Raw genomic sequence first — 23013 nt, forward strand, 5'->3', positions numbered from 1 at the left:
CTGCTGAGCCCAAGGCCATGGGATCAGATTACAAAAGCAGCGGCCATATTCCGACACAAGTGAAATGTAAAAGAGGACTGCATGGGGTTCCTGTTAACAACCCCAGGTGCCAACAAAATAAAGATGTGGCCTACTAGTTGGTTCTTCTGTGTGTGTTCAAACAGCATGGTTGTTTGCTATGAACCCCATTTGGTCGGAATTAACCCGAAGCTCTCCACTATGGTGTCCTTCAAAGCTCATATATATGCAGCTTCAGGATGTTAAACCCTACATACTGTACCATTCAATGCATGTAGTACAAAATGCTTCGTCGATGATCTGACTAACTGTTGCGAACTTTATTATAAACATATCCTACTACACAAAACATGCTATTCACAGATAAAAAAAGGCGGGAAGAGGGGGAGGCAGAAGGGCAAGGCACAAAGGCTGCATGAGCACAAGAAGGGGTGCCATGGCACTTGCTGTCCTCTACACAACCCATATAAACAGTCCTGTTATGAGCGGAGAAGCTTGCTAGGGAAGCTGAAGTATTTCCAGCAGCTTTTGGCATTCGCTTTGGTGCTCAGGAGTCATTTGTTGTAGCTGTGCCAAGATAGCCAAGTTGCCCTTGAGGCTGTTTCTGAAGGTTGGCAGTGATGTGGCAAGCCTTTGCAACAGAGTGAGGACCTGGGAGAAAGAGAGGACCAAGTGGTCAAGAGATGCCACAAACTTTTGCATGTTTTTGTGTATAATGCGATCATGTCACAGCAGGCTCCCCTCAGGACAAATGTGACAGGACCTTTTAAATTGTTATACTCATAAGATACATTTAGCCTAACAAAAATGCCTTAAATATCAGCTTCTTTGAGCATGTACAGCCCAAGACATAATAGTAGGGAGCAAGCTTTGGCAATAAACCACTTCTCACACCTTACATAATGAAAATTAGGAAGTCCTTTATGCATATGTTGGTGCATGCCACTGGTGCGCTCTCGTACGAACCCAAGAAATCATCATATATTTTAAGATGTGAGAAAATTTCTAAGGTAGAAGCGTGCTCCGTTATATTTTGGCTGTGCCTGTACATAGTCTTTTAGTAGGCCAGAAATAACAACAGCATAACCAAAGAGAGCATTAAGGAATGTTTAGTAAGAATCCCGAAAGAAAGACATTTTCAGGAATCTCACACTGCTACTGATGCCAACTGTCTGGTTTGGGGTTTTTTCCTTTTCTGTGACAACACATCCTATGCCAAAATGTTCAGCCAGCTTCATTACTATGCTTTGCTCCAACACAATGGCAGAACAGCCTGTTTTTGAATAAGACTACAGACGTGTAGTTTATGTGTTTTGCGGCAGACATGGTTTTTGTGACTACACCACGTGCACATGTAAAGTGCAAACACAAGCATCCTACTTTGTGAAAAAGTGCTGAGGAGCCCAGCATGCCTTCACTTTTGTCCGTTCCTGTCTGACAATGCATCTACATGCTCTGTCCTGTCTGACAGAGCATGCAGATGCATGGCACCTTAAAAATGACGACAGTCGAGTCCACTTATAGCGGTCATAGTTATAACGAATGCTCGCTTATTACCAACGAACGAAGGTGGATCTACTGTCAAAATATTTGTTAGGGCAATGGCATTGCACCTCAGACACAATGAACACGTATGGCCACACAACTCAGTTACAGCGAATGAGCAGGCATTGTAAGCTTGGCCCTGGAGTAGAAAACCTCCGTTTCCCTCAGGAGCAGAGAGTGACGAGCACCTCTAGGCCCTTGTGACACCACCTCCTTGTCTGTAAAAAAAAAAAATGCAACTCCTCAAAAAGCAAAAACGAAAAAATATATATTGCGGGCTGTATGAAACGCCGACGAAGCTTTTTGCCAGATGTGGCCGTCGAAAACGCAAGAAGCTGAAGAAACCTGCAGTAAGCTTTGCGTTGCCATCCTTCAATGCCCGAGCATGGAAGACAGTGACCAGCAGCCGACGTTTGTCCACGCGGAGACTAGCAAGGCGCGGTGCTTTGTAAGCTGCATGCTCGTGTGCACGGCACAAAGGACTGGACGATGCGCAACATTTTGATCAAAGAGAGTGTCTCTAGATATCTCTAGACATAAATTTCCGAAGTGCAAGATGCCGGGCTAGTTGGTAATCCATGATGATCCAGCGCCCGTGTCTGTGTCTTCTTCCTTCGTGTTTTCGTCCCGTTCCTTGCGTTGTTATTTCATCATAAATTTCCGACTTGTTTGCCGAGTGACTTGAAAAAAATTTGGAAGTTCCTGTGTGTGCTTGACAACCGTGCGTTCGCACCATGTGCTGCTTTTTCTGACTACGGCGACCACGCTCTTTTGCCAGTGAACTCAATGAGCCAGACCAGCCACTTGACATCGGCATAACTCACATGCTCGAAGTATTCTACCAGCGCCCCATCACCAGTGCATACTCATATCAACTGACTGACAAAGTGCCAGAGTCTAAGTTCGGGTGACTCTGTTCCCCGCCATGGAGCAAGTTCGCGTGGATAGTACTGACTGCGGTGCGCATCAGCAGTTGCTTCCTTAAGGCACAATTTTGTGACCCAAGGAATGATGGAGGCCGCTGTCAAACACCCATGTTACCGAGCGCATGTTTATTTGTGGCAATGTGTCTTCAATGCACAGCTAGGCCAACTTGACGTCGCCTGGGATGACTTCGTTGCTGAACATGAGGTTGCTGACATCGCAGAGCCACACACTGACGAAAATAATAGTTTGCGAAGTACGAACATTCTCCCACTGCTGGGAATCTGCTGATGATGACGAAAAGGCCCACCCCCCACCAGCTGCCATGGAGGCTTCCATAACGATTAGTTACATATGCCACATCCCTAAAGTACCTTGTGTGCAGAAACGCTGTCAGTGAGGGAAATGTAACTGCTCTGGAGAGCTTGGGAAGTGCCACAATAGTGTCTAGTTTGAATGAACACATGAGCATAACAAGTTTACACTGTGTGACTGAGTACTTTTGGCTGTAACATGGGAAGTGCACTTAGTACGAACCTCGGAAACAACGAACGCAGTCCGCACAACTGTCAGGTTCTTTATAAGTGGGCTCGACTGTAAATCAATTTATATAGCTAGCCTAGGGGAACCCATAAAGCATTCTAATGGACTCCAGGGTTCTGAACTGAGTTTGAGAACCTCTGACGTAAATGAATGCAATAAGGGCAAATTGTCTGCTTGCCTATCACAAAAGTTGGGTGATAGGGTTTTGAAGTTGCCACTTCAGAAAAGTGAAGCAAATTTTGTATTCCTGTTACTGAAATGACAGCTTCAATACCCTATAACTCAAATTCTATGATAGGCAGGATGGTAATTTTACCCTTATTGCATTCACTGGTGTCGTAAGTACACAATGGCAGATATTTCAGCAAGTTCCCTCCAGCAAGTTTTCTTGAAAGTTCTTAACAAAAAAACTTGCACACATTTATGTAAGTGCTCAAGAAATTGTTTTGCACGAAATTAATACTGCTGCACGAAAAAATACATGAAAACCTCCTAATTCTGACCACATTAATAAAATCTTTTTTCGCCAAGACCAGGCTCCCTTCCTAAGTGCAAAAAGATCATTATTTACAGGCAAGGTTGGCTACTACAGTAGAATCCCTCTGCAGTGAAGTTGCCCGGACCAACAAATACCTTTACTATATCCATTGTTGGCGATGGCATGGCTCCAAGCATGCTGTCTGGTAACGGCTGTGTACTAAATATGCAGTGTTAGTTTAGAAAAGAAAACCATAGAAAAACTTTCCATTCTGCTGTAATCATTCACTTTTTTGTGCTAATGACATATTCAGTTATCACATTTCATGTTATCATGTTTTAGATTTTGTCTAAGTCTCAGAGAATTACATACCGTGTTTGCACAAATATAATGCGGCCACAGATATAACGTGAAGAGGGAGTTCAAGTTCATACAAAACTGAAAGCTCTGCACAGACACTGTACACGTGTCGCCACTGAAGATGTTCGGGGCATTAAGCCCCACATACCATATCATTAAATGCATGTAGCACAAAATGACCTTAACCCTTTGAGGGTCGAATTATTTTGAAGAAAACTTTCCCAGGTGGTCAAATTACTTTATTGCGGATCTTGAATCTACAAAATGTATATAATCGAGAATAAATAGTAAAAAAAAATTAGGAACAGCACTTTGGTGACAGCATCACTCACAAATGGAAAATGTTCAATAGAATAGCTACGGTAATAAGCAAGCTAAGAGCAGCACCAATAAAGATAGAAATCAACTTCGGCAGCCCCTGCAAGATAGTGCTGACAAAAAGAAAACTCAAATTTCGCGCGACTCCGTTGCGATCATGCGGCGAAACCAAAACTACAAAAGGGGTGTTGCCGCAGTCTGTGCCGCCGCGCTAAAGCTAGACATAAGTTCTGCTTCTCTCCGTAAGAAGGCAGCACAAAATTCAAACACTTCTTGTAAGTCCTAAGAGGTGGCAGCACCCCCCAGTGAGCACGCATTGTTCTTTTGGCGCAAAATTTGAAACAGAAGATCGAAACCGTACCCGTACGGCAAAGACCTTGCGGGACAGAAAACCGCCGCCGTACATATACGGCAAAAACCTTCAAAGGGTTAAGAAACACACACAACACAATCGAGCGCAACAAAACCGCCTCCCGCACAAGCGTTGCCGCACCTCCGGATCTTGCTGCCACTGTTTCGTGTCGCCTACTACTCAGACACCCCCCTTTTGTCATCTCCCTACTCCTGACTGCTCTTCTTCCTTTTTCTCAATGAACCGTGACGCCTTTATTCCACGTTCATAGCCAGTGTTTTTTTAAGGCGCAGGCCTGACTTGAAAATCAAGCGTGCACGCATGTGTGTACGTGTGTGGTGACACTAAATGGTACCCATAAAAGACGACGTCCACATGCAACCCAGCAGGTGGCGGTTGAATTAATGACTGGACGCATGGGGTTGCTCAGGAAGAGCAACCTGTATCACGCAAATTTCACCAATGGCAGCGCCTACCATCCCATGGCAGTGGCATTCCGCTTTAAATGCTGCACCACTCCACCAAGAGTGGCACGAGGACTCCCAGGGAGCTATGAATATTAAGTAAAGAAAGATCAATTCTGCATATTTGGGCATTGACCCGTTAGCTATCGCATTATACCCTTAAGGTGGATCAGAGCGCAGATCAGAAGGGATGCCGCGGCGTCACGGCGGCGGCTACGTAGAGCCATGCAGAGGTAGAACTGTCAGCCATGTGGCACCAGGTTACGTAGCGCGGCAGCAGCGTGCAGAAACTATGTTCACAAACTGAATGAGCAGGCTTGCACCTCCTCACACATAAGTAGTCTGAAGTGCCCATGCTATTTTTCTCGCTCCATGCACTTCGTTTCTATGACCTTAAGGACTTCAAAATGTTGGCTTGTCCTCGAAGCTCATAAGCCTGGTGGTTGAGCTATCTAAAAAAAAAAATGCCGTTTTATCGCCTTCGATATCCGTCCGCCTTGCGATTACATCGTTACATGTCTGTTCCTCTGAGATGTACTAGACTGCAAGCACACCATAAGGTCATCATTACGCGGCAAGTACGTTGCCATAGTGAAACGCTCTTTATGAGTTCCATTTTTACTACAAATGAAAAAAAAAAGGGGGGTCATCTAAGAAGGTCCAATGGGATCACAGTTTCACTTTTCTATACCCATATTTTTACCTTATGTGAGTTTATTGCAGTGGGGTTTTACTGCAGCACCCCGAGCTGCATAATACTTCAGATGGTAGTTCGAAGAGCTTCTGAGCAAATTTACAAATCTACAAACTGCATCTTAATTTCCATAACTGCCACTTTGGCCATCTGCACCGATAATGACCGCTAACCTGTCACTCACTGGTGGGCAGTTAGAACATTGCAAAACAACACTAAATTTGTGCGCAAACAGGAAACAAAGTAGGCCCAATTTTTTTTTAAATGCTTGCTATCCAATATGCTCAATTTCACAACGAATTTGTTAGAAATACTGCAGAAGACTTACTGCTAATTTTTCGTTCACTGCAAGTGCCTGTTTCTATCTACCCCAATGCTGGAAATCAGGATCCAAGAGAGTATTTTTGACTTCACGTAGTCAAGAGTGATGTATCAAAAAGATATGTAAATTTCACCAACCAGACAGTAACTTGGCATTTTTAGTACAGAGTAATGTCCAATTCAGTTTCCACAACCAAAACTGTTACAGCACAGTGACGCGCATCTTGTCGACAAAAGTTTTAGTGGACCGTGGTTACAGATTCATACAAGAAATGCAAAACATTGCGGCGCCATCTTGTGACAATAGCTAAAAGCACGTCAGTGGCGATGCGAAGAGAGCATCACTTTTCATTGAAGGGCACACTGGAAAGAGTGTAAATTAAAATAAAGCATGACAAACACCCCTAAAAGAAAAAAGAATACTGTATTTAAAACAAATCAGCCATATTTTAGTGATACACCGATAATGGTAGGGTTTCACTGCAAGATGGTACCTCAGTTTTTTTTATGCGATATTCAATGCCAAATTCAATTATAAATCTTTGTTTCTTGGATACTGGAATGCAATGCTCACAATATGAGACAAGGTCTTTTTCAAACTTCCACCATAATCTCACAACACATACAGGTCACTGGTTGGCCCCTTTAATGCGCACTATGCTCAGAGCTGTCTCGTTTTTGCCAAATGCATGAGAAAGTGAACAAGACGACGACTCCTGTGAACCTTTCCCTCCACGTAGCTACCCACCCAGTGAATTGGAAGGAATCCAGCTGAAACAGCAACGTGTATGACAGGTGGTTAGTTAACAAAACCCCCACTGGGTGTGAGTTGTAACTTCGTACCTGAGGCACACAGGCAGCTCCTGGGGTCAGCAAAGGGACAATGCCACTGGTGGCAGCAGAGATGTCGGTCAGGTCGCGGAGAGCCAGGACTCCTGAGGAAAACGCAAAGAGATGAAACATTTGCAAGAATCCAATGTAAAGCAGTATATGTTTACCACACAGAACAGCCATAAAGCAAAGTGAGGCAGCGTAAGGGTATCACGCACTCTGCCTTGCTTTTATAATAAGTAAAGCCCACAGTCAAGTGGAACGGTTTCACGAGCTGGTAGCTATTAATTAAAGGGGCTCTGAAAGGGGCTCTAATAAAGTTGTGGTATGCCTGTTATAGTAAAGGATGCCGCAACACACATATCCTCCAGCAAGAATTTTTTTTTGATGCTCTTTGCAGAAGCTGACCTCATCATCACCATCATCAGCCTGACTACGCCCACTGCAGGGCAAAGGCCTCTCCCATGTCTCTCCAATTAACTCTGTCCTTCGCAAGTTGCGGCCACCGTACTCCCACAAATTTCTTAATCTCAACCGCCCACCTAACTTTCTGCTGCCCCCTGCTACGCTTGCCTTCTCCTGGAATCCATTCTGTTACCCTTAAGGACCAGCGGTTATCTTGCCTTCGCATTACATGCCCTGCCCAAGCCCATTTCTTCCTCTTGATTTCGAATAGGATGTCATTAACCCACATTTAATCCCTCACCCACTCCGCCTGCTTCCGATCTCTTAACGTTACACCGATCACTCTTCTTTCCATAGCTCGCTGCGTTGTCCTTAACTTAAGCTGAACCCTCTTTGTTAGCCTCCACGTTTCTGCCCCACAAGTGAGTACCGGTAAGATACAGCTGTTGTCGACTTTTCTCATGAGGGATATTGGTGAACAGCCATTCATCTGAACTATCTGTGGTCAAAATTTGAATTCCAGTGTCTTCGCACTTTTCCCTCTGCTCTCGTCACTTTTTGCAGGCTGAAAGTTCGGCATTCCTCCGCCGGCCCCATCGCAGGGGGGCGGAGCTTCCTGGCCTGCTGGAGCCGCGCCACTTATTGGCCGCGGCCATGGTAGCTGCCTGACATCTGAAAGAATCTAACCAACAGCCATCTCTGAACTGGCATACGCATGAGCGGTGCGACGGAGGATGGTGCGAGCAGCATGAAAAAGTTGCTGGAAAGGGCTCGCCAACTTTTGCACGTGATTCTGGGTTCCCTGCTGCGTGTAGGAGTGTATTATTTGGCTCAGGTGTTCATGAAAACACAATGCACTGATTGAGTGAGTTCCTGTGCTCTCATCGGGAGGTGCTTCAGAACCCCTTTCAGCTCTGCCTCCGAGCACGGGTTTGAAGGCTTGTTACCCAGCACTGGTAGGAGCATTTCAGTCGACGCAAAATGTACTAGTATCAGAGAGAAAAGTCTTCAGATCATGCAAAAAGCAAACTAGGCACACTGACGTCATGTCTGCCAACAACTACCTCATTTCGCCACCACACACAACAGCATGTGATTCCGACTTTCGCCTCCACACATGTGGTATCGATCCAATGGCTTGCAACAGATATACTCGCTTCAGGTACTGCTCCTGTGTCCCGGACACTTTGGTACCCCAATACACCTACATCCCTGTGCGTGCAAGGTCCAATGTGGTTCTTGTCACAGAGATGTCTGACACATCCTGCACAGCACAGCTGGCATGCGGAAATGAGTAACTTTACTTTGAATAAAGTTGAGAGAGGGATTGAAAGGAAGAGGGAGCAGCTCACTGGAGAGGCAGTGCATGAGCCACAGGGCCTCTCTGCGCAGGTGAAGGAAAGGAGCGTTCAGCAGGCAGCCCAGGGTAGTAACTATGCCCGGCGTTCTGCCGACGGTCACTGCCAGCTTCTCCCACCGACAGCTCCAGTCCGCCAGGCACACCAGAAGGGATGTCAGCGCCTGCAACGGAAGAAGAATGAGGAGGAAAGATGAGCATCCCTCATTGCACAGACCACCCGAGGAAGCAAAGCAGGTAGTGAATGTGCCAACCCTTCTTCCTCCTGCAGTGGAATCTCGATGATACTGTTACGTGGCGGCCAGCCGAAGAATAGGGCGCGATGAACGATGAACAAGAGATGAGTTAATGGCTACTGGCCTAGTGCGAGCGCTCCGTCCCGCGCCACTGCCAGCTTCATCTTCGTCATACTGCCCGGGGCCACCGAGTGATCGTCCCGATCGTTGACAGAGACGAGCGAAATAGTGCTGGCCTTGAGAAGACGGTTGAACAGTAAGTAGGAGATGGCGAAATGCTGCCCACCACGATGAGAAAGATGAGAGAATGAGTCCCGGTCCATGAAGCTTCCGTGATGCAGGTTGCCAGGAGACAACGGCCATGGTCCTAGGAAGCGCCGAACGGCCGAGGCAAGCGAACGGTGTCTTCATGTGTGTGCAGCGTCTTGGGTCGGTAGGGTCGGTCAAGGGTCGCTTCCAGTTCGTTGTGTCGGGTGGTCAGGGCGGAGGACGGGGCAGGGAGCAACAGCGAGGTCGGTTCGGGTCGGAAAAACTGGGGCAAGCCAGGTGACGCAGGCCAAGGACTCCGAAGCTGTAACCACGGTTACAGGTTACAGCTGTAAACATGCAAGTGCCCAAGCATGGGGAATGCACTGAAGCAGATCTACTCGTGGCTGACAGGATCTATTTATGGCTGTGTGCTACTTCTCACTGCTTGCAGTGTGCATGACGAGACTGGTGATTGCGACGTTAGTGAAGTATGGGTTATGTGCCATCGATCACTGTTTGCGGTTCGTACTGCCCAACTAGTGATATGCGGGCAGCGCTTAGTGCTCGAGGGTGCAGTCATGGTTTGAGTGCTCGCATCATTCATAATGGAGAGGGAGAGTGTTCAGAACACCACAAGTTTTACCGGTTGTACACAACGCCCTCTGGCCAGGGAAGTTTACAAATTAGTATCATCATGAAACTCGTATCATCGAGATCTTACTGTATAGTACTACTGGTTTGTCTGCACTAAAGCTTCGAACAAAGGTCACATTTTGAGGTCTACTTCAATATCCATAGTACTGAATTCAGTGACAGTACCTGCTATGTGCATGCAATAAAAACGGAAAGCTCTGGAATATTAAAAAATTTCACTACTGCAAAAATCGAGGCAACAAACAAGGGGATGCTTGCTCCCATTAGAAAACTAAACTAGCAGATTCCTGATGGTACTCAGATTTGAACCCAGCACTCTGCTTGTATCAGACGCCCCACCAACAGACCATTGTTCTGATTAGATTTTGCATGGTAACAGTGTGGTACCTCTCCAAAAGTTGTTGTGTGGTGACAAAGTAGTCATTTTAAAACATGACACATGAGCAAACGGTTTGGTTCATGGGGTTTAACATCCAAATGCGAGTCAGGCTATCAGGAACGCCCTAGTTGAGGGCTCTGCATATTTTCGACCACCTGGAGTTTTGATGAGCGCTGACATCGCACAGAACACAGGCCTCTAGCATTTCGCCTCCATTGAAATGCGACTGCTACGAAAAAAAACGCGTCTTTCGGGTCAGCAGCCGAGCAGCATAACCACCGAGTCACCATTGTGGCACACATGAGCAAACCTAATATGTCATATAACTAGCATCGCTAACAGTAGGAAGAGGGGAGGTAAGAAAATATACAAAGAATGGCTTGTCGAAAAATACGAAGTCGGTAGAAGCATATGAACAATCATTTACTGTACTCATCTTCAAACGCCTATACATTTCCATATTCCTCCAACTGAGGTCTGAGTATCTTCTCTGCCCTTCAATGGACCCTTTGCAAAACTCTGGAAGTCAGCTCCTGCGCATAGTGAAAAACCCCTTCACCATGGTGGCCAAACCAGTTTTGAGGACAGAAACAGGGTGCAGGGCTGGAGACTTATATAGAGAGATTAATGCCACACCCTTTTGCTGCATGCTTCTGCCCTTTGTTGCTGTCCTGACAAAAGGATTAAGCATCCAAGCCATTGCCTTGCAGGTGCAATTCACCCTCCCAGCTGCATTCACAAAGGAAGGGTGAAAGGCAGCTGTGCCAAAGTACTGCTTGTCAGTGCATGCACAGCATAAGGCATAGCCACAGAAAAGGGGTTTTTGCTGTGCAAAAAAGCTGGCTTACGGAGTTCTGCAAAAGGTCTACAGGTGTTCAGAGCCCATTGAGCAGAAAAGTGCAGACTAGGAAAAGACAGACGCTATACCTCTTTGTAGGACAGTGGGACACATGTGTCCCACTTTCTTCAAGTGCTGGCAAACCGCCATCGATGCGCCTACATACCGTACATTTGTGTGCTGAATACTACCGAACTATTACATAAACCATTCAATATGTTTCGGCAATATGTGTCAGTGCTCTGGGTGTTTTTACAAGCGCGGGTGTACAGTTCAACGAGGCCCATTATGGTGGGAAAAATAAAATTCCAAAAATAGCTGGGCTTTTAAGCTTTTCCATCAATCAACTGCCTCATCATACTTCCTGAAGCAATTTTCAATTCTGAAGAAAGTTTTCTTATAAGTCGATAAAACCATGGTAAGGATGTGCACATTATTTAAGGTCTTTTTACTAAGTCATTGGTAACCCATTTTTTCTACAAAACCAGCAGTCCGAATGGCTTGAAAGTGATGTTATTCAATTCATGGAGTATATCACTGCAATTTTACTACCTGTATACATGTGAGGCATGCATACAGCTCGTACTTTATAAAGGGATAAAATAAGCAAATTAGCACAAAATGTAAGATGCTTCACAAGTCCTCATCTTCAGTTTAGTCCTGCATCGTTCTACACGAACATCACTGGTTTCAAAACGTGTCACATGCTGAAGAACTGTCCCATGTTGTGATGAAGGGTTGACTTGTTAATTCAAACTCTCCTAATTTGAACATTCCACTTATGTGAACAGGCAATTTTGTCGCATCAATATGAAGTGTAGTATAAAAGCTCCCCTTATTTTTAACTCTGCACAATTTGAACAAATTTTCAATCCCTTTAGAGTTCAAATTACTGAAAATCAACTTATTTACTAATGATTTTCATGACCTAGAGGGTGCGCCTCAATGGACACAATGTGGTAGTGGTATGGGAGACTGCCGCTGGGGTCCGCCTAGGTAAAAACACGCTTGCTTAAAAATCTCAGAATAAACTCGTACTTGCTCATCCATAATGGCAGACTCATGTGAGCCAAACAGTCTTGTTTCTTGGAACCAACAAGAGATAAGGAAGAAATCATTCTGTGGCATTTGGTACCATCTGGTGTAAGCAGAGCACTAGACGAACTTTTGGGTAGAATTTCAAATCTATGACGTCAGCAACGAAAACGCTTGTTCATCAGGTGAACGACAAAACTAGAAACATAATTTTGCGCATTAAGCATTATAGGGCAATAAGACTCAGAAAATGTCATACTGCTTATGTAAAAAACAAGCTAGAACAGCTTGCCAGTCACTGTTTCTAGAGTTTGAGTTGATAAAACTGCACCCTTCCCCCTTTTCGTTTTGCTAACAATTTCTTTAACCACATGGCACTTTAAATATGGATATAAATTTCTTAACTTGTGTACAAGTGAAAAGTGAGATCGATGAGGTCGCCACAAAACAATTAACTGCACCTTGTGCTCTTAGTTTGTTGGTAAGCAGCATAGGGAGAAGGCACATAATGAATGTAAAGTCGCTGCTATAATACAATTCTACTCATTCAACTGAATTTGATTCTTACCATCCACTTTTGTGACTGAGTGAATCCAGTGAGAGCTAGCAGTATGGGGCAAAAATGAAGTGCAAAAAGAAATCAGAAAGAAATGGAATAGGAAGGAACTCAACCCTCTCTCTGTGGATAAGGGGCACATTACTGCCACATATGCATGCCATAACAGAGCCTGCCATTGCAGACACAGTCATAAACGAATCGCTTTGCACTTGAAATGTGCCTGTTAGTCATGTGTTCTCAGCAATGCTTGTTAAAGGGACTATGCAATAAATTAACTGAGAATGCGTAAAGCAGATGGGAGATAGGCATTCCATCACTGGTCACCCCAGCGCAAAAATTTTGAGCAAGCATCAATAAAAACGAAGATATAGACGATTAAAAATTACGCTCCTCCTCTTGTACATGCGGGGAACCAGAAAAAAAAAAATAAAGAAAACAGATCTGGGACTGGGCCCCGCCCACGAATATGTAATTCACTGATGTTCGGTTTGCGACTTCTGGTTGTCGCACCCAGCAATCCAGTAGCAGTGTCGGCAGGATCCCTCCGGTCTCTCTTTGCGTTCCTGGATTCCGGTGCGCGTCGGATTTCTTTGGTTGCCACTGAGACAAAGGCACTGCGAGTGGCTCCCGAACTCCCGACAGAAAGAGGCGGCAGAGGTAAATTGAATTGAGGGTGGACTCTACAATCAGATCATTCACACAACACACTGAAGCTTTGGGCAGAGGTAAATTGATTTGAGGGTGGACTCTACAATCAGATCATTCACACAATACACTGAAGCTTTGGGCAGAGGTAAATTGATTTGAGGGTGGACTCTACAATCAGATCATTCACACAATACACTGAAGCTTTGGGCAGAGGTAAATTGATTTGAGGGTGGACTCTACAATCAGATCATTCACACAACACACTGAAGCTTTGGGCAGAGGTAAATTGATTTGAGGGTGGACTCTACAATCAGATCATTCACACAATACACTGAAGCTTTGGGCAGAGGTAAATTGATTTGAGGGTGGACTCTACAATCAGATCATTCACACAATACACTGAAGCTTTGGGCAGAGGTAAATTGATTTGAGGGTTGACTCTACAATCAGATCATTCACACAACACACTGAAGCTTTGGGGCAAGCAGTTTCTAAAGAAAAGCTTGGCAGGATTGAAGAAAGGAACAAGGACGATCTAGGAACTCCATTGACGTGATAAAGAGAGCACAGGAAAGGGGGAGCCGATGAAATGTAAGCAGGGGTGTTCACAGAGGGTCTCTGATCACAGTTTATTTTCTCCCCACGAGCATTCATTTTTAACGCAACATCGTTAAGGAGCTCATGTCGCAGAAAAACCGTCGTTGTCGGCGTCGTTGACCATGAGTGAAAAATCCCCGAAAAACCCCTTAAGAAGCAACCTAGGCGGAAGATGGGCCGCCTAGGTCACGTGGCCTTGCGGCGTCACCACAACTTGTTCACCGAATAGTGACCACCTACCGTGGTACGCGACCTTAAATTAATGATTGGTCGCTTGGGAAGAACAGCCTGGGCTACACAAGGCCCACCGCTGGGAGCACCTGCCATCGCAGGGCAGTGGCGCATCGCTTAACCGCTTAACCGCTGCACCACTGCACCAGGAGTGGTATGAGATCTCCCAGGGGTCTATGAACGTAATGTAGAGAATGACCAATCCTGCATATATATGAGCACTAACCCATTAAGCCAGCACGTCATCCCTTGAGGTGGAGCTTAAAGGTGCACTGAAGAGGAATCTGAACTCGTCTTTTTGCTGCGGGAACTCAATCTACACGTTCCTAGCATTCTTAGAAACTGTGATTTATTGCCCTGTGTGGCCGATTTCCCTAATTAAATCGAATTAACACCCGGCTCCCGCCTTTTTTTTTTAATTCTCCCTCGTACGGTGGGCGGAGTCGACCAACGTGGAGAGTGCCTTTCACCCAGTCCCGTGACGGCTTGCTGCTCTGCCATCGGCGGAGTAATACGTAGTAATCCGTAGAAGCAAATAGTCCGCGCGTATTTTTATTTATGTGGGCTTATTTTGCAGTTATATTATCTGCAAATGAAACTATTTATTCGCGGAAACCTATAAACAAAATGAAGCGAAAGCAAAGCCTCCACGGAGCTGCCTGAAAGGCACTCCCCGCTTTGATCGACTCCGCCCACCGTACGAGGGAGAATTAAAAAAAAGAAAAGGCGGGAGCCGGGCGTTAATTCGATTTAATTAGGGAAATCGGCCACACAGGGCAATAAGTCGCAGTTTCTAAGAATGCTAGGAACGTGTAGATCGAGTTCCCGCGGCAAAAAGACGAGTTCAGATTCCTCTTCAGTGCACCTTTAAGTGTCTCCGCCAGTTTTCTGTTTGTGTTTGTTGCACGATCATCGACCAGTCAGATTCAGTCACATCGCGAATTCGATGGATTCAGTGACAAAGATTAGCCAGGCTTTAATCAACGGGTTTTCTTGTCTTCAAATAAACTGTTCAAACTCTTCCTGAGGCATTTTCTATGTTTACGAGGTACTGAGCCGTCACCTCCGGGTGGCTGCCAGCTTGAATTTAATGACTTGTTGTCGGTCCAAGTGAGGGCCCTCTCCACCACATGCCCGTTCTGGATTTTCATGCCTGGACCAAACAAGCACTCTTCCCCCAGTATTTAGCAATTACCTTCAAATTTTAAGTGGGTGCTCGCTTGGTATTGCTTGTGGCCCCGCTGCAGCATGGCGTCAAGTCATGAAAACCACCAATACAGAGTCCACTTACTGGAGCATTTTCCTTTGGTGCTGCACTGTACAGAACCGTCCTGTCTGCCACCAGATGACACAGCTTTGCTGTGTGTTCCAGGTCTTCGGACTGCATGACGCCGCTGAAATGCAAAAGAAGGAGAAAAGGCATGTGGGCCTTTGCCATGCAATGTGCCTACTGCAGTTTTTGTCCTGCGCCTTTACTTCATTCTTTAGAATGCTTTTTTTTTTTGCTGTTCATACAGTCTGGCTCCAAAAACAACAACATAACTATGGAAAGAAGTTATAACTATGAGAAGTTTGCTGTCGTGAAATCTGGACAAAGCTATGGAGAATAATGCACACATAAAGTAGCTAATGTTCCACGCTAAGCAGCTAAGCACACATACACACAAGTCTTATGAGTATGTGCTGATGTAAAGCATTCATTAAAGATGTATCACCATCATCAGTGAATTTAAGCTCACTCGGACTAGTACATAAAAAAACCCAGAGAGAAATTGGCACCCTGAACACTGTTGGTCTGTGTATTTTATACATAATGTGGTTCCTCTTGTGACGGCTAATTATGCACCCCCTTTTCTTCACTAAGCCGCAGATGTAACTGGACAAATTTTCTGCTAAAAGTGCACGCTTGTAGCAAGCACAGAAATTGCATGGTGCAAACCAACTTATCAACATCAGTGATGATGACACATACGGTGATATCACTCTCCGATTCCCTTGTACAACTCTCTTCCCCTCTTGACCTGAATTCAACAATCCAATTCTTTGTGTACATCTATGTGAAGATGATTTCTACTATGAAAGCTATGCTATGCGATAACAGCTATGCCTAAGGAAGCAAATTCAGATCTTGAATTAACAAAAACTGCCACATGAATTATATGGTTCCAAGATCTAGTGAAAACAAAGGAAAGGGACTCAAAATTTCAAATCTGAGTCAGTGCAAACCGACTGCAGTCTTCCTATGCTTTCCTTTTGAAGAACTGACCTCGTCACACCCCTTCAAGTTCAGTACAAACTATTCCTAGTCACAAATATGCTTTGTATTCTGCTGCATATTACACTCCACTTTGTTTAAAGCACTTTATAATATGTATGCCCGCTTGCAACTAGTTGGCAAGCACATGCAACACTATTGTTAGAATATGTGTATACAGCTGTTAGAACAGAAGAGAGTATCCGTTCTCTGGCACCCTGATAATGCCATTATCACAATGGTGCCACAGAGGCACCACTAAAATGTAATAAAGGCGAAATGTTTAAGTTGCATGGACTCTCACCTGTTGTACACATAAAAAACAATCCACCCAAGCTGGGCGATCAGGTCCGGCTTTGCCGACTGCCGCTCAAACAAGGGTAGCAGATGCTCCAGGACGCCCCGAGTGACTAGGTCTCTGCAAGTAGATGAGCACAGCCCCCAAATCAAGTCTGTTCAGTTGTTTTTCCGTTCATACCAGCGGTTTCATGCTACTGATGAAGAAATATTTGTACACAAAAGACGAAGTAATACCCATGTTTACTTGGCTTACACAGACTTACACAGATTAAAAGTAATGAGCTTCCTTCCTTCTTATCAGCGCATCCCACTCTTGATGTTTTCCTGCATCCAATAAATTGGGCGTCTCAGAGACCAGTCTGGAAATGTATGAGCACTCAAGAAACTGTTCATTGTAGCTTATTCCGCTTTGTAATCTGGCAACCTGTGTAAAGCACACTCGCTTGACAACTGTACCAATAGAACTGCACCAAGGGCCGTAATAAAATTCATCCCGCCCATGAGTGCGTGGGGTCTTAGCATGGGCGCAGCACATCGGAAGCTTTCGCACATGGTGGCGGTCAAAGCGCCAATGGAGTCTAGAGTCCCACTTTGGCCAGCATGCCATCGCTGTTTCATGTGCGCTAAACGTAGGCTGTCAAAATGCCAGCACAAGGCAGAGTACTATAGTGAGACGACACTCGTGATGCACCATGTGGGAACACTGCCCCAGTTGCGATGTAGCAGCCAAATTTGTATCGATTAGGTTTTAATGGCAGCTAAGAGCGGGACTGGCTCATGTAAACGCAGCTGTGGGGTTCTTCTGTACCTGCACAAAACCTCAAAATGAAAACTTACCGGGCAATGTCCGCAGAGTACTGCGCGTAAGACTGAAGTGCAAGCACAGCCATGTCCACAACCTGGGGGTGCACGCTCTGCAAGAAAAAAAAAAAATCATGGGAACACCATGCCTTCAGGACAATTCACCTTTTTCAAGAGGGTGGCAAAACAGGACATTACAAACGATCACTGCCTCATCAATTTTCAGACCACGCATGGATCAATGAATGGCATCAGCCAAGTTGCTCATACCCCCTTGGTGATTGCACAAGTAGGTATGACATAAACTTTTGCCTGAAAGCATGCGAATGCTAATGCTGCTCATTGCACGTTGTTCCTCAGAATATTGTGCAAGCAGCTGCTCAATCTGTTAACGCCATATGTGCACAAAGCTTGCATTACACGTTGTTCCTCAGAATATTATGCAAGCACTGGCTGTAGACTGCAGAACAGACTAAGCCAACACATAGCTTTGATTCAATAGAAGCTGTACAGAACTTAAGATGTTTCAATATTTATGTAATGTACATACTTAGCACTGCCACATGTTGTGATCTGCAGTAAATAATCTTATATAGCTGAAGTTGTGTACACTCCTATGAGTTGATCAAAAATTGGAGGGGACATTTAAATTCCGCCTTAAAGGTATGACGCGATAGCGTAATGGGTTACTTCCCATATATGCACAAGGTCATTCCCTAATTAACATTCACAGATCCCTGAGCGTCTTCATATCCCTCCTCGTGCAGTGAGCATTATGCGGCCCAGGTTGTTTGCCCCGAGCAACCAATCATTAATTTAACTGCCACCTGCTACGGTGGGCAGGTACTGATGACGCCGCAAGGTCACGTGACCTAGGTGGCCCACCTGCCTCCTGGGTTGCTCTGTGGGGACCACCTGCCAGAATCATGCTCATGATTTTTCGCTCATAGTGGTGACAATTCTGATAATTCTGACAACGCCAACACCAACGCCAGATTTTCCGGGTAACGGGGTCACAGTTGTTAGCAGGATGGGTACATGACTAAAATCTGCAAGCTAACATCAAGCAGAATAGACCACATCCCTACAAGAACAAAGTACCCTATTGTGATAAAAAACTGGCCAAATCTGCATGAGAAAAATTATGCGACTAGCTGACATTTTTGCTGTAATTAAAAGTGACATTCAATAACTTTACATGAACTACACCTAAATGGCCTGGCAGTGCAGTGGTACCCTCTTCAAGCAGGCAGCTGTTAAACATGAGTTTGTTACGAGTTTGTTTTGATGCAAGACATGCTCGTGATACAGAACTCCTTCCAAACAGGGTGCCTGCGGCTTTTTCTGAAACCGCTTTCACGACCACGAACTGAAGGAGAACATACAATGATACAGATCGCTTTTTTATTGTGATGCTAAAAACATGTGATGGGAGCAGTACCAGATGCAATTTCCATGCAGGCATAAGCAGTGGAGAAATCGTAATATTCTCTTGGGCTCCATTGACTTGACAACTGCCTTATTTTTGCTTAATGTTTTCATGACAAAGCACACGCACTAGTGATAGAGTGTACCTAAGTTGGTGTTTTACCTTAGTTCCCCTAGATGAAAAGGTCCCTTGTATGCACACCCAACAAACATTATGTAGAAAACACAGCAGAAAAACAAACTGCGTTAAATCAAAACAAAAATATTGCTCTGAGCTGAGCTAGGAATGGAAGAAGAAAATTATTTGTTACACTGTGAATTTCATTAAACTGAGGTTCACCTACAATCATAGAACAACACCATTTCTATTCTTGCAATGTTACAATGTGCAGCTGAATGCCATAACACATATCCAGACACTGTTCACTCGAAACCAGCAGAATTAAAAATCGGAAGAGGAGGAAGTATTCTCAGTATTCTCTGAAAGTGACAGCAGCACTATGCTGAAGTTTGCAATTGCCCTTTAAGACAAACTTGTACTTGCAGAGCAGCAGCAATGAACACAAAATTTAGGAGACAATTTCACACTTAGCACATGCCTCTCTAGCAAAACTGTTGTCACGTTGAACACCTCAGTTTTGGTAATAAATATGAAACTGCTCTCAAGAAGAAGCTGTTTAAAAAAGAAACCTGAAACTACTTTTCGAGTTTCAGGTACACAGTTCATCCATCACGGAAGCATTCGTGTTATTCAAAGCAAGAAAAGAAAACCGACACATGTTTATGCTATGCTGCAGAATCCAATATATAATAGGTGTTAGCGTGTGTGGGAGTAGACCATTGTCAGTAAAAGAAAATGCTGCACATGTAGCATAGCATAACAAACACCCTAAGCCTTCCCCTACCCCCTTCACACTCCTTTGCTGTGAGGACACCTACGTCGTGTTGAATCCAGGGGTTTATTTATTTATTTTATTTATTATTTATACAAAACACCTACAGCGCCCCACTGGGGCACAGATAATACTGTAAAGGGTGAAATCTGAAATCCTTATGCATCTCCACTCCTTCGTAGCTTCTCAGCTATGTTCCTGATTTTACACAACGCCAAAGAGCCCAATCAGGCTAAAACATTAAGCACCATCATCGTCATCAGCCTGACTACACCCACTGCAGGGCAAAGGCCACTCCCACGTCTCTCCAATTAACCCTGTCCTTCGCCAGTTGCGGCCACCGTATCCCCGCAAACTTCTTAATCTCTATTTTTGTTCACAGAAGGTTGTGGCCAAGTACTACACCAGGGCGGCCAAATCCTGTTCTGGTGAGGAAGTGCATTGTTGGTTCTGGTCACTGAGATCAGGCTGCATTCCAGGCCTGATTATGCAATTCCATCGACACGCGGAGTTTTTTCTAAACCGGTGGAGAATTGTGTGGCACCGGGATTCGAACCCCGGTCCCCTTGCACGCAAGGTGGATGCTCTACCTCTACGTCATCGCTGCAACATTAAGCACAGCCCGCTAAAACGAAAAAGAGGGCGCCACAAGCAGGCAGGCGAAGCCAGTCCCACTGACCTGGAGTGCCTTGACGAGGGCATGACTGGCCCCCTGGCACTGCATCAGTTCTCGGCACTTGTCACAGTCCATGGCCACATTAGCCAGGCACCAGGCGGACTGCTCCTGCACAAACATAGGCCAACAAATTGCATGCATGGGCCATACACATTATAAGAAACATAGAGCTGCTACCATGTTTTCCAGTGCATTAGTCACGGCTTTTTTAGGGGTGTGCAAATATGCAAACCTTTGAATGGTTTGCGAATAGTATGCACAACTCGATTTACACTGTGCTTTCATTATCCAAACTTCCTAAACATTCAGAAGTTAGTAAAACACGTTGTGGGGCTAGTTGGTTATGCATTTTCTTTCGTTCAAATTGCCTTACGAAAAACGTGTTCAATAAACATAGTTGGAGTCAGCGCCCGTCCTGTCATGTCCTCTGTGTATTCGTCCTAAAAGTTAGCGCTGCTTAAATTTGAAGGAAAGAAAATTCAGAAGTTAGGGATCTTGTAACCCGACTTGCAACTCGAGGGTCAGGGACTTGATTCCTGTGTAGGCTACCTAGGTGTGGTTACTAGAAATAAAGCGATGGGTTTGTTACATAACAGCTTTTGAAGCGATGCTTGTAATGCGAGTCGTAGTCTTCTCTGTGTTTATATGAGGGTGAGGTGTACGTGGTGCGTTACACGCGGTTGCTCAGCTCCGATCACTGAAGATATGATATGCCACTGGTGTTGCTGGCGTCATCTATGGAAGCCTCTTGTAACAGCCACGTTTTCAACAAATCTGGATTATTCCATCACACTGACGGCAATGGCAACATAAGCATTTCTGTGGCGTGGGGCCCTTACACTATTGTGTAAAAAGCATATGACATGAAAGTGTGAGTTAAACATAGGCTGTCTACTGCGAAGAGCGACATTCGCGACGCAGCATGCGGGAGCGCTGCCCCAGTTGCGATGTAACAGCCGAGCCTGTACTGCATGGGTTTCTATGGGAGCTTGGTCGGGACCGGCTCAGGACAGCGTAACAGCAGGAAAAACGCAGCACACGGAAACACAACAGTGGGGTTCTACTAGACTTTTTTTCTTCACTAAACATATTTTTTACTCAAAGAATTGCAATCTACAAATTAAAGTTCACAACTTATCATAGTGATGTGACTCCCCCCTATTTAATGGCTTGTTGGCAATACGGGCTTATAGGCAGTACAGTGAATTATACTGATGACGGGTTTTTCAAAAACAGAATTTGTTTACAATATCTCTGTTTCCGTTCATAGCTGTGTTTTGTGGAGAAGTGTGTCTTTGGTGACAAACCTGCGCTGACATTAAAATTATTCGAAAATATTCTATTCGAGTTGTAGCCAATTATAATTTGTATCTGCTTTGTTACCAAAAATTTTATATTTGCACACCTCTACTTTTTGTTAAAATCTGTTTCGCGTGATTTGTACAGCTGTACTCTATATGTCTTGCAACATCCTGATGGAAACATTAGGTTTATTGGTTTATTGGGGTTTGGCATCCCTCATAGCCTGAGTTGCTTTGGGTCCCAAAGCGACTCAGGCTATGAGGGACGCCATAGTGAAGGGCTCTGGAAATTTCGACCACCTGGGGTTCTTTAACGTGCACTGACATCGCACAGCACACAGGCCTCTAGAATTTCACCTGCATCGAAATTCGACCACCACGGCCGGGCTCGAACCCGCGTCTTTCAGGTCAGCAGTGGAGCGCCGTAACCACTGAGCCACTGCGGCGGGGGTTGGCAACATTAATGTGGTTTGCACTTGATAGCAGTTCAACATTAACACAGTTTGCACTTGATAGCAGTGCAATGCTGCATGACACAGCTTGCAGAAAGTGGTACTTTTTCAACTGGCAGCGAGATGCATAACTTTTCACCCTTATTGGGTTCCCTTTCTTTGGAAAGGAGCCTCAAACCACATCTTGTGCGGTGAAAGTTACAGTGCGCATGCCTCCACATTTCCTTTGACACTAGTGGAAAGCGTGCTTGATGGCAGACTTTTATGATATACCTTTTCCACAAGGTTTTCAAAGAACTCGTGCACATTTGAAAGTGAGCTTATAAGATCAGAATGTCGCAGCAGTATAACTTTTCCACTTCCAACTCAGGTTACCATGAGCAAAGGGTTGCCTCCGTTGAGGAAGGTGACCAGGTAAGGCCCAGCTGCACGCAGTACCCGGAAAGTGGCCTTGTGGTTGCCACAGGCCAGGTTGGTCAGGCAGGCCAGGGCTTCCAGCTGGCACGACACCTCGGGGCTACGTATGGCTACAGACAGCAGCTGCTCCAGGGCATGGGCAGTCCTGGTCAACGAGGGAAAAAAATATGACAGAAGCCATAAGTGGATCCACTTAAACTTAGGTCCAGCATAGCACAAATGCGCAATTGGAGCGGTGTTCTCAAAACAGCACTCAACAAAAACAAGGTCTCACATAACCGGAATAGTGTGTCGTCTAAGTGGGTTGTCATTTTCTTTCAATCTAGAAGTAATTAAAAGTAGTATCTGTAAACAAGATGATCAATGAACCAGCGCTAGTTTCAGCACTGTTAATTACAACAGACAAGCTAATGGTTGTTAAAGGGTCCCTGACCGGGCTTTCACAGTTTGAATAA

The 23013-nt window shown here is 45.1% G+C and overlaps 1 protein-coding gene across 1 annotated transcript in view; it reads right to left on the minus strand.

Annotated features, from left to right (window-relative positions):
- Positions 1 to 314: 314 nt before the first annotated feature.
- The window catches only part of LOC149362619 (transmembrane and coiled-coil domain-containing protein 6), a 28832-nt gene continuing 6133 nt past the window's right edge, over positions 315 to 23013 (minus strand). The window contains exons 4-11 of the mRNA XM_089573133.1: positions 22517 to 22703; positions 20392 to 20496; positions 17428 to 17504; positions 16595 to 16708; positions 15328 to 15430; positions 8606 to 8774; positions 6861 to 6952; positions 315 to 669 (exon numbers count right to left, since the gene is read on the minus strand). Of these exons, the coding sequence (XP_089429259.1) occupies positions 517 to 669; positions 6861 to 6952; positions 8606 to 8774; positions 15328 to 15430; positions 16595 to 16708; positions 17428 to 17504; positions 20392 to 20496; positions 22517 to 22703 (1000 nt within the window). The 3' untranslated portion in view covers positions 315 to 516. The remainder of the gene's footprint in view (positions 670 to 6860; positions 6953 to 8605; positions 8775 to 15327; positions 15431 to 16594; positions 16709 to 17427; positions 17505 to 20391; positions 20497 to 22516; positions 22704 to 23013) is intronic.

The sequence above is a fragment of the Amblyomma mixtum genome, chromosome 2 (assembly GCF_055824585.1).
Source record: "Amblyomma mixtum isolate Tamu chromosome 2, ASM5582458v1, whole genome shotgun sequence".
Taxonomy (NCBI): Eukaryota; Metazoa; Arthropoda; class Arachnida; order Ixodida; family Ixodidae; genus Amblyomma; species Amblyomma mixtum.